The sequence below is a fragment of the Phyllostomus discolor genome, chromosome 4 (assembly GCF_004126475.2).
Source record: "Phyllostomus discolor isolate MPI-MPIP mPhyDis1 chromosome 4, mPhyDis1.pri.v3, whole genome shotgun sequence".
NCBI classification, from domain to species: Eukaryota; Metazoa; Chordata; class Mammalia; order Chiroptera; family Phyllostomidae; genus Phyllostomus; species Phyllostomus discolor.
In genome coordinates, this window is record NC_040906.2 from 53,160,450 (window position 1) to 53,177,596 (window position 17,147).

At 35.9% G+C, this 17,147-nt stretch overlaps 1 protein-coding gene across 1 annotated transcript in view; it reads right to left on the bottom strand.

Annotated features, from left to right (window-relative positions):
- Positions 1–1,969: 1,969 nt before the first annotated feature.
- The window catches only part of BBS5 (Bardet-Biedl syndrome 5), a 29,443-nt gene continuing 14,265 nt past the window's right edge, over positions 1,970–17,147 (bottom strand). The window contains exons 6-12 of the mRNA XM_028509390.2: positions 14,307–14,442; positions 11,557–11,652; positions 8,910–8,972; positions 7,241–7,375; positions 4,512–4,595; positions 3,546–3,569; positions 1,970–3,396 (exon numbers count right to left, since the gene is read on the bottom strand). Of these exons, the coding sequence (XP_028365191.1) occupies positions 3,295–3,396; positions 3,546–3,569; positions 4,512–4,595; positions 7,241–7,375; positions 8,910–8,972; positions 11,557–11,652; positions 14,307–14,442 (640 nt within the window). The 3' untranslated portion in view covers positions 1,970–3,294. The remainder of the gene's footprint in view (positions 3,397–3,545; positions 3,570–4,511; positions 4,596–7,240; positions 7,376–8,909; positions 8,973–11,556; positions 11,653–14,306; positions 14,443–17,147) is intronic.

The window sequence follows — 17,147 nt, forward strand, 5'->3', positions numbered from 1 at the left end:
AAGCTTTAAAATACTTAAATAATTAAAAGATATGCTAATAAAGGGCACCAAAAGAAAAATATTTATTGAAGTAACAGAAAACTGAATCATAAAAATGAGTCAGTCCACTAAAAATGGCCTGGTGGCCAGCTCCTTGACTATTTGGACTAATGATGCAAAGGTCAAGAATATGAGGTGAGTTGATCTGAATACTCATAGGCAATATCCCCTTTCCAATAACTGTTACTCACAACATTTTATTTTCAACTTAAAACAATGAGGTATATAATTTTATTTTGGAAGTGGGAAACTTAAAGGTTCTACTTATGTGTTATAATTATAGTTGTTTTGGAGAAACCTTAAAAATAATACCCTCATCTTAATTGAAATTATAAATGAAGAGAAACTGTTAATTTTCTAAGACACTCTAAATTATCTTTAGTAAGTGAAAAAAATTTAATTAGTATTGAATTAAATTTTAAAATGATCTTATTCACACCCTGCCTCAGTTTACAAAGTATTTGGCGTTTAAAGTATTTACAATAACAATACCACAAATAAAAGGAATCAAAATCAAAGGAAGGAAGGAAGGAAGGAAGGAGGAAGGGAAAGAGAAAGAAAGAAAGAAAGAAAGAAAGAAAGAAAGAAAGAAAGAAAGAAAGAAAGAAAGAAAAGAAAGAAAGAAAGAGTTTCAAGTCAATACTATGGAAATAAAAACCCACACACAAACAATAGGGTCACTCAAGATATCCTGTGATTTAAAGTGTTTAAGATGATCTTTCATTAAAGAAAAAGTTCAGAAGAGCAGACAGAACTCATGAGAACCATGTTATCAGCAGAACAGAGGAAGAAGTGCATCAGTTGTACAATTTGGAAAATAGGTCTTATATGTGAAAAAGAAAAAAGAATGTGTAACTGGAGCCATAAGTTGTTGATTACAATAAAACACCACATTAATCATGAAATGCAGAAGGTATAATTTGGAAGAAAATTGATCTTTTGTTTATATACAGATAGCATCATATACTTGTTTATGAAATATTTTATTACAAAATTATATTGTCACATTTTCTGAACTCAGTGGGGCTGTAGAAATACAGTAATTTTTTATCTTTAAATAATTTTTTACTTTTCAATTACAGTTGACATAGACTATTATATTACATGCATACAGCTCTGTGATTGGATGTTTATATAGCTTACAAAGTGATCACTCTGATAAATCTACTTCCCACCTGACATACTTGTTCCGATATTACCATGCTCCTGTGCTGTATTTACAGCCCACGCCTACTCCAGAACTACCAATTTGCACTTCTTAATCCCTTCATCTTTTTTACCCATCCTCTCAATCCTCCATCAAAATGTTCTCTGTATCTATGAACCTATTTCTCTTCTGCTTTTTCATTTATTTTGTTTTTTAGATTTCATGTATAAGTGAAAGCAGCTGGCATTTCACTTTCTCTGACTAGTTTCACTAGCACAATACCCTCTAGGTCCATCTATGTTGTTGCAGATGGCAAGATTTCTTTTTTTATGGCTGAGCCATATTCCATTACATATATGCACTACTTCTTGGTAGTCTTAAACGTGTTCAAAAGAACATAAGCTCCATGAAGACAGGAATTTTTGGGGTGAGGTTGTTTTGTTTAGTGGGATTGATCCAGGGCCTCGTGGGTGCTCCATAAATATAGGGTCCAGCAGAAGTAAGGCTTGCTTGAGTGGTAGGGTAATAATATGAGTATAATAATTTATAGTTTTAATTTGAACATTTTGCCCAAAATGTCATATGGTGTGCTTGGGTGTGATATTGTTATGTTACAGAATTACTTGTGATTTTGTAATAAAAGATTTTGTAATAAAAAAGGGACATTATTTGTGCCAGATCCTGTATTTGTTGAATGAATGAATGCCCCCACCCAGATCAGGGAATTGTGTATTTTTAAACTTCAAGATCTCTGTCCACGAGTAAAGGTTTCTCTCTTTTTTCACATCACGGTGAAGTCAGTGGTGCTGTCAGCTGCTAAAACAACAGCTGAACGAAGAGCTCATTGACTCCTTTTCCATTTATAGACGCCACTGAAGTTTTCACACACTAGGAAAAACTAACAGCTGCCCTCTTGTTTGAACAATAAATGACTCACTTCTCTCTACACGTAACACCTAACATTTGAGAAGATTAATGAGTCAGATGCAAACAGCATGATTTGAGATTATTCCTTACTAGTTGGCAATTTTATAACGTCACTTTTGCTTGTAAACAAATTCCTGCTAGGATTTTGTGACCTGTATAAATTTTTCCAAGAACTTTTTTCCCCTAATATAGTTGTTCATTACAATCCCATCCCTTAAAAATGTAGAAATCCTTTCCTGTTTAAATAAACCACTTTACAGCTTTTTTTCATTGGTTTTTATTAGACTCGAGTTAGTGCTTCATTGTACTATATGTTTATGTTTAACCTTATTTTAAATATTTACACATGTACTCCTTTCCCTCTAGAGAAAGAGGCTCCTTTGGCTACTTTCAATGATTTGACAAAGGTTCCTTATGATGTCTCTATACACCGACGCAGTGCAAACAGCACTGATGCCGGAGCAGTTGCCAAATCTTACCTAACCAAGAGATCAGAAAATAATATCCTAGGTTTGAAAACGTCACATAAGTTTCAATAATACAAACAATGAAGACAATAAATGAACTATTTATTTACAGATTATTTACTTATAAAATAAAACATATTCTCGCCAAAACTATATTAAAATTATTTACAAAATAGTGCCCAAAACTTTACATGAGTTGATATATTCTATAATTAGTTATAACTTACTTTTTGCAGAAATGATCACCTAAAAATGAGAAGTTTAAGGGTTGTAATTTATTTTAGAGATGGCTTACATTTGGAGCTATATGGTAATATAGTTAAAGCAGAGTTTTATAATTTAAAAAGCTGTGTTTTGATTACTCCATAAGAATAGTCATATTCTTTTAAGTAATACTTTTAAAACATTAAATGGTGCTACATAAATTCTTTATTAAAACTAATGTGATAATTATTTAATATCTGCAGACTAATAATTTACAAGTATTAAGTACAAAATATGCATATTTATAAACCAGATACATTTTGATTACAATTTTAAATATAATTTTTAAAAAATGACAGTAAAATCCTAGATAAATGAATTTTTCCTTAATCATTAAAAAATTCTTCCTTAAAAGCTTTTTCTGTAAATGTGAAAACTATTCCATGCCTTATAGCAGGCAACTGGTATCTTTAATCTTGAGATATCTTTAAACAGAAATCCAGCTCAAGATCAACTCATTACTTCCCAAAGTCCCTGTAGGGTGAATCCATCCTTCAATTTCTCTATTGCAAGCCCCAGTTCTTCTGAAAATACAGGTTCACGATCTTGTTGCTTTTTGGGAGATAAGAGGGTAAGATGGGAATAGAGAAGGTGGGCAAGGAAGAGGAAAAAAACAAAAAATAGGTTTCACATAAGTTTGTGAATACTAAATGTTGGAAAATAAAGCTTTTTTTCATATACTATAGGTAAAATATCCTTACCTTATTGCCATCAGCAAAATAAGCCTATAAAACAAAGAAAATTATATTTCACATACGTGACTTAATATTATAATAGCTAAGTGGGCTAAGGAACAGGCAATTAATTTAAAGAACAATTCTGTGACTAAATGTATTTTATATTCTGTTACTATGTGTCTAACGGCTTTCTCAATTATCTTTACAATGCTGGAAGTAGAATTCACTTTTTCTGTCAGTCATTATTAAGGTCTTCAAGAGTTGTGCTTTAAGCTTTAAAAAATGTGCTTTGTCATTAGTGTGTCATTAGCATTGTTAACTTGAAAGGAGATAAAAAGAATGACTTAGAAGGTATGAAATTTCATCACTACTTTTTTGTTTACAAGATGATGCTGGCAAAATAGAACAAAGCAATCAGTCAGCAAATGCATAAAGTTTGAGGTGGTAGTAGTAGTATTTTATAATTAAACATTTTATACTAATTTTACTTTCTGTTTAAAAATATTTGTTCCCAAAGAGGTATTCTGGTCAGATTAACAGACCACAATATAAAGTAAGCATTTTTATTATTTTGGCTATTAATTAAATAATAAAAATGTGGAAATGGGAAAGTTTACTGTTCAAATAGATATTTAATATACCTAAGTACTGAAGGGAAGTTCATCTCATAAAAATTAATTATAGAAAGTATAGATTTTAAATTAACTATACGTAATATGTTCTATTATTCTAAGGTATGAAAAAAACTTTTCACATATCTGAAATCCTCTGAATAATTCTGTTCTTAAACTATTTCCCAGTTTGGTAATTCAAAAGTATTTTTGCACATGCAACTTCCAAACTTAAAAAAAAAAAATAGTACTCACCAACTCATCTTTCAAATGTTCTCAAGTTCAATGGTGTTGTACATACTTAATCTATTATTTAATAAAACATGCCCCAGATAAAAATAATCATAAGAAATTTCGTAGCCTCCTTTGTTATGCTCACCACAAAAGCATCTGGGTGATCATCGGGATCTATTTCTACATCATCTTGAATTTGTTCAACCGTCAGAGCTTCCAGGGACTGTGGCTGAAAATCAGATGTTAAAAATGCATCAAAGAGACAATATTAATTAAATAATTTAGTAAAATATGCTGAGAGAACTGTAAATACCTGTAAAAGGATAGCACAAATATAAACTATTCAAGTCTTATAAAAATCATTGTATAACATATTTTATTAAAACTAACTTGAGCAATAAGTCAGTTAAACCTAAGCTTTTAAATCTGAAGTTGATATCATCAAAAGAATTAAAATAACAAATTTATACAAACTCCATTATGATACTTAGAGATAACTGAGTTTATTTATTTTTTTTAAGAGAGAGGGGAACGGAGGGAGAGAGAGAGGGCAAGAAACATGGATTAGTTGCCTCTTGCACATCCCCAACTGGGGACCTGGCTCACAACTCAGGCATGTGCCCTGACTGGGAATGGAACCCACGACCTTTCGGTTCTCAGGCTGCTACTCAATCCAGTGAGCGACACCAACTGGGGCTTAGAGATATTCTTAAAGAAAAAAGTCTCATTGGACTTTGTCTGATTTTCTTTCATTTAGTTAAAAAGAAACCAACAAAGCTTTGTATAATATTGATTTTTCAATTTTCCCCAAAATAGTCATTAAAGAGAATCTGTGAAAAGTAAAAGAACTAAGATTTCTATGAAATATTTTTAAAGTAGAACAGAATAAAATATAATACTTATATTTATGAGTATATTATTCATAAAGTATATTATTTTCAAATATTTGAGTATCTGTGGTGTACTAGGTCCAACACAGGAAAACAGCTGTAACAAAAGCGCTATCTATTATAATCAGAGAGTTGGAGAAAGCACAGGTTCTGGCTTGTGACTCACAGAAACCTCCCTGATGTAAAGACTGAGTATCTGTGGTGTACTAGGCACTATGCTAGTGCTACCAAGGGTATGAAGTCCCTGCCCCTACCCAGAAATTGTTTGTACTCTAGTGGGAGTGGAGCAAGAGATAAAACACAATTATTAATAACTAAATAGTAGGTTGAGCCATATGAAGTTGCCATATTTGTTAATTGAAAGTGGTAAATATTAATAATATCATATGGTCCAACACAGGAAAACAGCTGTAACAAAAGCGCTATCTATTATAATCAGAGAGTTGGAGAAAGCACAGGTTCTGGCTTGTGACTCACAGAAACCTCCCTGATGTAAAGACTGGCCTATGGTCTAGGGCTTTAGGATGAGGGTAGGAGTGTGCTGCTTATCAAGATAGTGACCTGACTCCGTGCTCGGAGGTCAGCACAGTGCTTCAGCTACGTTCAGAGCTGTGTGGCTGTGTACAAGTAAGGTAAGCAACCTAAGCTTCAGTCTCTTTAACTGTGAGATGATGATGATGATGATGATGATACACTTCATCTTCATAGTACTGAATTAAATGAGATGATGCATATAAAATTCTTAGAGCAGTGAATGGCAAACAGTAGGTGTTCAACACAGTCATTCAACAACTATGAATATTCACTAAGAGTCTATTACGTGTCAGTTGAGACTGCTGGAGATACAATGGTTAAAGAAAAATAGACCCCCCTCTCCCCAAAAAAGACAAAAATCTCTGACTTTATGAGGCGGGTTGCCAGTTGAGATGAACAGTCAGGGAACACCTTCCTGAGGAGGTGGCTGTTGGAGCAGAGAATTACATGAGGTGACAGAGTGGCTATTCTTATGTACCGGGGCCAAAGAATGGGAACAGTGGAGAAATGGGTAGGAGAACTAACATACTGAGTGCGTCCCATGTGCCAGGCATTTTATGGACATGATCAGTAACTTTTTTAATCAATAGCTTTTTAAGGGAGAGTACCTTCACTTTATAATGAGAAAACTGACACTCAGATTTGCCTAGGGTAACAAGAACACCTGCAACAGAGAGCAGTGCAGGCCCCAAAGACAGACAGCGAGAGACCCTGTGCTGGAGCAGTCAGTGGGGGCACCCGGGAGTGCGCCTCTGGCAAGGGCGCCTCTGGAGGGCAGACAAGGAGGACATCCCTAGTGCAGCGGCTAGTCAGCACACAGCGATAAACCCCACGACAGGGGTCCTGACTGGAGAGGCAGAAAGCCAAAAGAGAACAGAGCAGACATGTGGAGTGCTGACCGTGTCGGGTACCTGGAGAGCAGAGACTGGTGCAGACGTGGGGAAGCAAAGAGCAGACATGAGGGGTGACATTCAAAATATTCCACAGCTGACACGACAGAGGGACTGATGGACAGGAATGGACACAGGCCATACTGGAGGAGCAGACTCCTGCAGTTGCTAAACTGTAGCACGTTGGGGGAGGAAAATGGCACCCATGCTAATGGGAGGCTGAAGTAGAATAAAAATAAAGCTGACAGAGGGAGATTCGAGCCTGTCTACAACAAGGAGCCTCGCATGTGGAGACTTCTCTGGACAGGCTGCTCGCCTAGAAGGGCAGGAACAGACGAGGAAGCAGCCAGTGAGAAGGCAGGCGGTGAGCACAAACCAGTGAGGGCCCAGGGGCTGTGTTCACCGAGCAGAGCTGGTGTATTCATAATTTTAAACACAGCTTATTTATTTTTTAAACATAGTTTAAAATTAATTTGTACATAATGTATTTATGTCTGAATTTTATGGATTGTGTAAAACCAATTTCACAAATACTGTATTTCATGTAGTGAACAAGGTACCTTTTCTTCCATCTCATAATCCACTCCAAATATGGGACTGGCCGAATACACTTTGTGAAGGGAATTGATTTCCTTAACTGATGCTTGTAGTTTGTCCACAGGATCTATTCTAAAGCCAAGAACATACCCTCCACTCTACAAGAAAAATAATGAATAAAAAACAAGCCTGAGAAATGGTATTTAAGTATATACCCATAACAAACTATAGCTCTAATTGTCATTATTTCAGAGCATATTATATTATGTAAGCAGATTTTTATTTTTAATTTAATTTTTTATTTTTTCCATTTTTAAAATTTTATTGTTGTTCAAGTACAGTTGTCTGCATTTCCTCCCTTCCTCTCCCCTACCCCAGCCATCTCCATAAAGCAGATTTTTTAAATTAAAAATTTTATTATGAAAAACTTCAAACACACACATAAATAGAAAGAAGAGTGCAGTAAGTGTCCATCATCCATCGAGCTCACACAAGTGATGAAACGAGGCCAGCTCTGTTCCTTCTGCAACTGTGCCCTCCCTCAAATCTCCTCCCTTCACCACTCAGAAGCACTTTACAGCATATCCAGATACCACATCATTTCATCTGTAAGTATCAAAGCTGATATTTCAAGTCCAAAAATACACTGTAGATATTGTGAAAGCTAAGGGAACTAAGTTTTTCTTGAGCTAGACCTTGAAAAGGAGTATACTATATATTAAAAGAAGGGAATGGTCTATGTGAAACTATCTCCTTGAAGAATTAAGAAAGAAACTTGACTGTGACAGGGTGTTGAAGAGTGTTAAAAAGTAGCACACTGTAACAGGTGAGAGCACATGCTTTGGGTTGAAGACATAAGTTTTGGGGCTCAATTCTGGTTTTACAACACATTTACTAGCTGTACAATGTTGGGAAACTTCTATTTCTGAGCTTCAGTTTTCTATTTTCTAATCACAAAATGGTTAACAAGTTGTATTAAATAATGTGAATCTGACACTTCGTGCAGTTCCTAGTATATAGCAACCACTCAATACTGGCAGCTACTAATCAATAGGCCAGGGGAAAGAAGTGAGTGGACATTCATCATGTTTAAACTTAGAATTTAGGAGAGGAGAGATTTTATAAAGAAGTAAATGTTTTATTTAAAAGTATTTCTTAAAAACCTGGCATAATGGGGCACAGCAGTTTATCATCAGATACAATATAATCTTGTGAGAGTGTAACATCTCAATGCATCTGCACAGACCTGTGTTCCTCAGACAGTCTTGTGAGTCAGTCAGATCTGCAGTCAAAGCCTAGACCACCTCTCACTGCTTGTGAGAGCATGGGTGAGGTTCCTAAACCCTGCAGGCCTCAGTTTCCTTGACTGTAAAATGGGGAGAGATAGTAATTGTATCACAGGGCTGTGCAAATATTGAGATAATGCATGAAGAGTACAGTGACTTGACTCTGTCACTACACGTGATAATTAATCATGGTAATAATGAATAGGTCTGTCCAACAGAGAAACATAAGCAGGATTCTTCCTATAGGGACAATTACTATATGACTTCAAACTTTTCATGTGTCTTCATGTTATAGCCAAAATTCTTCTTGGATGTAAACTGGTTACTATATGAATAAAACTGAAAGTAAAGTGTTACATAGTTTTAAAAATCTATTAAAGATTAATAAAAATATTAAGTATCTTACCTGCTGAGAGCTTTCTATGACAAGAGCTAAACCAAATTTTGAATCTCTAATCTTTATTGAACGCTAGATGTAAAATGAAAAAGAAAAAAATGCTCATTGTTATTATCTGATAATAGTGAATTTTTAAGATACTTTAGTCAATTTTCACACAGCAAACTACTTTTCATAGTCTAAAGAATTCTTCCTCTTTATTACACTCCCACAGAGATCAACTAGATAAAAACTTTTATATTGGAAATAGGGCAAACTTGTAACACGAAGATGGCACCTCTAAAACACGCACAAAATTCTCTGACTTCTAAGGAGTTACAACTTTTCTGGGTATTTTGAACCGAAGGCCAGCAATCTTTTACTTATGGAGAGCCAGTGTCTTTCGGGGCTCCAAAGGCTGGGTTAGCTTTTAAAAGTCTTATGTGCCTTCTGTTTCTTACATCATAAGTGGCTACCTTCCTAAAACATCTCCATTCCTTTTATTAAAAGAAAAAAATAAGTTATGGGCATTCATCACAGGGCGTCAAGGAAGGCTGACACAGTCAAATGTGACTAGCATCAACAGGTAAGCATGACAGGGGCATGAAGCTTGCCCAGCGGAAGCGGAAGGTGAGCAGTGGCATCAGCGGCCTGGGAGAAGGGAAGAGGGGTAGAGGCTCAATGGCGGGCAGGAACTGCGTAAAGTGACATAAAAGGTGCTTGCTGGCAGGGTTAGAGAGGACTGTGGAGGATCTAACATTATGACCAGCAGACCAAAAGGCAGAGAAGGGTAATCTGTGGTAGGTGATGGCGTATCATACTGCCAGACAGATGGGCATTGGATGATGAAAAAGAGAGAAAAAGAAAGAAGAGGGAGAGGGAGAGGGAGAGAGAGGGCAATGGAGGGAGGAGGGAGGAGGGGAAAGGGAGACTGATTAAATGGTGGTTGCTATGGAAACCTGGCCTTCTATCTAGACTACTTCACACCCCACCAGGAGTATACACAGTCCTGGTCAAGAACTATAAACTCTGGCAGCACCCCGGCTGTCAGTAGGTAATCTAACCAGGAGAGTGTGGGCGATGCAAACTGGTAAGAGAAACTGGCAAGGAGACACATATTGATACATGGCTACAGTACAGGACGGGGGCAGGGCAATGGCTGGGGTGCAGAGCTGAAGTCAGACTAGGACTGCCTCAGTGACAGACTGACGGTATCAGACAGCAAGCTGTTTGGCCTGGCTGAATTCCTTCCAGAAGCCTTATTTGGCAACTGTATTCTTAAATAACAAAAAGTACCCTATTTGAAGAGCAGAAAGCACAAGGTTATTTACTACTCAGTAGTTATTTGGCATAATGGAGTTTAGGTTCAGCAAGCCAAAACATGTGTAAATACAACCAATGTAAAACAGCAATGAATAATATAAATACCCATTTATAAAACACCTATGTGGACTCTGTCACATCTTCTCAGCCATGATTATAAATTCGTTTATTTTGTTAGATGGCCAGAAATAATTTTATTCCTGTCAGAATCTATGATTTTCTGTTTAATGTGTTGCTTTTTACCACCTGACTGAAAGCTCCTTGAAGGCAGGAACTGCGAAGCACTGGTAAGTGATATGCAAGAATGTATCTCTAGCACCTAATAGCACAGGGCAGCTTTTCAGTATCTGGAGAATGAATGATTAGATATTTTAAAGTAACTCAGAAATCAAACAGTTTAGCAAAAGATAGGCTTGAGAATATTTTTAAAAGAATTATTCTTCACATAGGCCTAGAAGTCCCTTAAAAAATGACATTTTCCAGATACAGATACATTTTATCTACCCCATAAACATTTATTAACGAAACTGCTTAGTCTTAAGATTACTTCTATACAGTACTACAGTAAGGGCTATTATCATAGGATAACCTCATAGGATTTTCATTAAGTATTTTTAAGTTCTGTGTGATATATGCTAGAGTCTAAAGTAGTTTTTATAAATAAACTTCTTCAGTTTATTGAAGTTAACTATTGTTTCACCATATCACATACTTATCATAACAGCAGCAGCAGAGTGAAAAGAACCACTTTTATCTACTCCCAAAACAAAGTGATCTTAGATGGAGTTAGTTCTTATTCTGGGGTTTAACAGCTTTTTAACTTCGGCTAAAACCATTATCATTAAACACCATCTTGATTTCTTTCACCGAAACTGTATCTGAATACAATGAAAACAGTTCATTCACAGAATTCATCATTTCGTTCTGGCTTAAAAACGGTTCCAGTGGAAAGCAGCAAGAGAGCCAAAGAGAAGTGTACAGCACGGTGTGCCGAAGCCCTGCCTAGGAGCACCGCGTGCCTGCCTCAGGGAGAGGTTGTGGCCCTTCGAATGATATCTAAGAAACACACACCTTAATCTGTATGAAAACTAATTAAATTTTTAGAATCCAGTACATTTCTCTCTTAATAGCAAGTTGATAATGGTGCTGTTTTCCTTGAATGTAAAGTAAAATTCGGTCTTTCCTATGTTGAAATAGTAAACTATCGACATTTTTAAAAGTTTGCTCTCCGCTAAACTGCTGCCACTTAAAAAGGGAGAAAGAGAACTTATCTGATTCCCAATGTCCCATTAACTGTTGAACAGAAATCATTTATTCTGCATTAAAATGACACCATCAAAATGCACACACTTACAATTTGCAGGTATGGTATGCTGACATTAAAGCTGTCATTCATATTTGCGTGCCACACGATTCTCACATTGGTAATAAAAAAGGTTCCTAAATTTCCCTGTAAAGGACAGTAATGAGAGATACATCAATGATCACTTGTTTGAATACATGTTCTTTATTTTCTAAACACCAGAATAATTCTAATTATCAGAGCAACAGCAAATACCGCAACTGAGTATTGTGGAGTGTTTTTTAAAAAACATTTTATTTATTTATTTATAGAGAGAGGGGAAGTGACAGAAACATCAATGTGCAAGAGAAACATCAATCAGTTGCCTTTCGCATGCCCCCAACTGGGGACACGGCCTGCAACCTAGGCATGTGCCCTGACTGGGAATCGAACCAGCGACCCTCTGGTTCAAAGGCCGGCTCTCAATCCACTGACTCACACCAGCCAGGGCATTATTACAGAGTATTAATGACTTCATCATTCATTGCATGGCAGAACAATTAGGGTACTGAGAGCACGGACTCTGGAGTTAGAGAATCATTACATCATCAGTACTTAACAGTTGTATGACTAGGGGCACATTTCTTTTTGGTGAGTTGTGTCAAATGTAAAATGAATATTTGATTAAATAACCCATGTGAATAAAGCCCACAGCACAGTATCTGGCACGCAGTAAGCATTCTACAGGTGTTAGATCTTGTTATAACTGTTACTCAAAACCTGGGATATGTTAAGGCAAGGGAGTGGTAAGAGACAAAATACATTTGATAACCGCCATCAGTCCATAAGAGATATGTAATGGCTCTTCCACACTAACTATGGATCGAAACTGTTCTCTAGTTACATGGCCTTCAACATCTCTCAAGGGTATCCCAATATAGTAGCTGAGTAGCTTTAAAAAATCTTCAAGGCCTAATAACATGGCACCAAAATTATCTGCCTCTACCATTTATCTATCATTCTCCACCTCCTCCCCACCACATACACCAGAGGGATTTTATTTTATACTTTGAGGTTGCACATAAAACATTAACTAACAAACCCCAAACCTAAAAAGTCTTCTTTTGGGATGTCCAAGTTTGAAAAAGCAGGAAAGATGACCTACTCCCAATTACAATTAAATTACTAAGTATATGTATATCTATTCCCCCCTCTACTTTTATCTTGTAAAAAGTTGTTATACAAAAATTTTAGCCACCATTACTCCCAGCCCAAGCCCCATTAAACAATACTAAGTCTCACTTTATAAGGAATTCTTTATGTCATTGTTTCCTCCTTATTTTAGAAAAAGAGAACTGTAAAAATATCCTAAGGACTTTTTTAAGTAGTAGGAGTGCATATTTTGTTTTGTTATTTTTCAATAAACATTAGTTAGGTTGACAATAACATCTCTATTTTCAATAAAATGATGTACCTGATCATTCTCAAACATCTTAATTAATTAATTTAAAATGCCAGGTGGTGTGCTAGGTAGTAAGGATCGACTATGAATAAAGTAACTCCACCCCTACTCTCATGAAGCCTACAGTTTAATGCGGGGGCACAGACAAGCTCTGTATGTCAGAGCGGCAGTAATGCAGAGTGGTAACTGAGTGCAGTCTGCATAAAGGACACACAAAAAGCAGCTTTCAGAAAGTGACATCTAAGCTATGGCTTAATGCAGGGCTGGCCTGCTGCCTCAGTTTGTATGGCTCACAGCCTAAGAATAATTTTTACATTTTTAAATGGTTGGGAAACAAGTCAAAAGAACAGTATTTCATTACACATGAATACTGTATGAAATTCAGACTTCGGTGCTCATGACAAAGTTTCACTGGAGCACAGCCACACTCACGTGTTTATGTAGCATCTGTGGCTGGTTTCACACTACAACGGCAGGACTGAGAGACACTGGGGCAGAAACTGTAGGGCCTGCAAAACCTAAATATTTACCATCTGGCCCTTTACTGAGTGAACTTGGCTGACTCCTGATGAAAAGGAGTTATTCAGATGGGGAATGTCTGTCTCCTAGAGAACCTTTATCAGTTTAAAACTAGAACTTTTCAAATGAGCAAAGTTTATTTACAACTTAAGGTCATGGTCCAATGTTTAGCAAGAAGCTCTTCATTCAAATGCTGTAGCTTGACCACAGTGGTTGTTGGGCTAATCTAGGTTGTAACACACACGAAGGCTGGAAACTATTCTTAGAAAAACAAATTTTTCTTTGGAAATTAATGTTACTTATTTCAATTATTAGTTGCTTACACATTTCCACTGGTAATCATTTCAAGAGCAAATGAAAAGTTACAACAATGGAGAGAGGGGTCACCAAATGAATCATATGTTTAACTCCACGAAGACCAAAGTAACAATCTCCTGTGACAGTCCACCCCTTGGGTCTCCCTTCTCAGCAAAGGTTATCAGGATTCACAGTGTGGTGCAGCAGTACAGGGGGACGACCGTGGCTCTGGGACGAACTAGGTGTGCGAGGTCACTTAATTCTTTGGGGCCTGAGTTTTTCATGTATAAGTGAATAAAGATTGAACTAGAGATGATCTTGAAGGCCCAGTCCAGCTCTAAATTCAATGTAGAACAAATGTCGCAAAACAGAAACCATAAAAATGTGAAAAGTAGATTATTTTATATCAAGAGCTAAAATGGTAACTTATCAAGAGGTATGATGATACTTTTAATAGTTAAATGAATATACAAACCTAAAGATAAATGGAAAAGTGATTACCAAGGCAATGCCCCCAAAAAGTCACTAATTTTTTACACAATACCTGATCACTGGATAAATTCCACACTCCATTGATTTTGTCGTATAAGTGTTCTTGTGGTAATAATCTTAGTTGCTTATTTTGAATTAGTGCACTTCTCAATTTAAAATCGCGATACATTTTAGAAGTTTCATATGCTCTATGACAGAGAATAAACAAAAGGCTAACTTGAACATGCAGTTTTCTTCGGTTATTTTTACTTATCTACTAAAATATAAAGTTGTTAGTACTTACATACATCACTCAAATAATTACAGTAAAAATTTTTCCTTTTTAAGCTGATGTCCTTAAACTGGTATGATTTTTTTTCAGTCAGTTTTGCTGATTATAGTATTTTGTAGACTTTGTCATTTTAATGTAGTGCTTACATATTTTATCTCAGTAAACTATTTTTTCAATGTTTAATTTTTAAGGTATTAGACACAGCATGAAGACACAGATTTTTCTCTTGAACTGGAAAAACAATGCTTGTATATAATAAACACAGAAATTATTTTTTCTATAAAAATGCTTCCCTTCATTTCTGTCTTAGTCAAAAGCACCATTATTCTTTCTGTCACTACAACCTGAAAAAATTGTGCTCACATCTACCTCTATACAAGAAGTTAGAATGGATCTGTAGACTTTGTCCTTTAGTGTAGCATTTACATTTACATATTTTATCTCAGTGAACTTTTAGGTGTTTAATTTTTAAGGCACTATATATCACACAGCACAAAGAGAGGACAGAAATTTCTCTCAAACTGAAAAATAAGCCTTGCATATAAGGATATGGAAATTTGCCCTGGCTGGTGTGGCTCAGTGGTTGAGCACCAGTCTGAGAATCAAAGGATTGTGGGTTCCATTCCCAGTCTAGGGCACATGCTTGAGCCTGGGACCAGGTCCCCAGTAAGGGGTGCACCAGAGGCAACTGCACATTGATGTTTCTCTCCCTCTCTTTCTCCCTCCTTTCCCCTCTCTAAAAAATATATATATAAATAAATAAAACCTTAAAAAATGAAAATTATTTTAAAAATAGGCATAGAAATTCTTATTTTTTGTCAGAATGCTTCCTTTCATTTCTGTTTTAGTAAAAGGCACTGCTGTCCTTTTTCTCACTACAACTTGAAAAAAATTATGCCTACATCTACCTGTACACAGAAAATTAGAATGAATCTGTACCACCTCCACAAGTAAGCCTAGGAAAGAGTCTAGGACAGACAGTGTGTATATCTGTGTGTGTATAAAATCCCTATAACTTTGTTTCCTTTCTATGTCTCCCTATTAATAAATAAATATAGAAGTAAAGTCTTTTCTTTTTTTAAGGTTTTATTTATTTTTAGAGAGAGGGGAAGGGAGTGAGAAAGAGAAAGAGAGAAATATTAATGTGTGGTTGCCTCTCACACGCCCCCTACTGGGGACCTGGCCTGTAACCCAGGCATGTGCCCTGACTGGGAATTGAACCAGTGACCCTTTGGTTTGTAGGTCAGTGCTCAATCCTCTGAGCCACACCAGCCAGGGCTAGAAGTAAATTCTTAACTTCTAAAAATTTATTTTTAATTACATTTTACATTCAATATTGTTCTGTTTCAGTTTCAGGTATATAACACAGCGGTTAGATAATCACATACTTTATAAAATGATCCCTCCAATATTTTCAGTACCCACCTGGCACCACACACAGTTATTACCGTATTATTGACTATATTCCCTATGCTCTACTTTACATCCCCATGACAATTTTGTTACTGTCAGTTTGTACTTCTCAATCCCTTCACTTTTTTCATCCAGTCCACCAACTCCCACCCCTCTGGAAACCATCAGTCTATTTTTTGTAGCTATAAGTCTGTTTCTATTTTGTTTGTTCACTTATTTTGTTCTTTAGATTCCACATATAAGTGACATAATCTGGTATTTGTCATTCTCTGTCTGACTTATTTCACTTAACATACTGTCTTAAGTCCATCCATGCTGTCATAACTGGTAAAATTTCCCTCTTTTTTATGGCTCAATAATATTCCATTTAATATATGTACACAACTTTTTTATCCACTTGTCTATTGATGGGCACGTGGTTTGCTTCATACATTGGCTACTGTAAGAAAATTCTTAACTTTTGATTTGTTAGTTCTAAATATATCCATAAAAATATAGGTGAATTTACCCTATTATTTATAGGCTGGTGTGGCTAAGTGATTTGGGCTTCGTCCAGCAGACTGAAAGCTGCTGGTTTGATTCCCGGTGGGGACACATGCCTGGGTAGCAAGCCAGGTCCCTGGTAACTGACTGATGTTTCTTTTGCACATCAATATTTGTCTCCCTCTCTCCCTCCCTCCCTTCCCTTTTCTCTAAAAACAAACAAACAAACAAATACAATCTTTTTTTAAAAAATAGGCTAATTTACCCATTTAATGAAACTATGTTTTCTTAGCCTAAATAACTTTAGAAGTCATTCATATAAATTATAATACTCAATGTTAAACTTCTGATTTTTACTATAACTAACCTTCTAATATATAAATGGTGAAAAAGCAGGATGTGAGTATTTACTTATAAATCTTGATTTCCTTTAGTGCTGTAATTATCAATATTTAACGGGGGGAGGGAATGAAAACTATTTATGCCATAAATTATGTTGTGTGGGGGGGACATAACACTTTTATATTATTAAAGAAAAGAAGCTTAAATGGGCCCTTCCAACTTGATTTTATATTACTTCTCTAAGTAAAGTAAAATAAAAAGCTAAGGTTTATGTATCTTCCCAAGAGAACTAAAAAATGTTTTTACTCAAAACTTGTACATGAATGTTTATAGCAGCATTATTCATAATAGACAAAATTGTTTATTAACTGATGAGTAGATAAA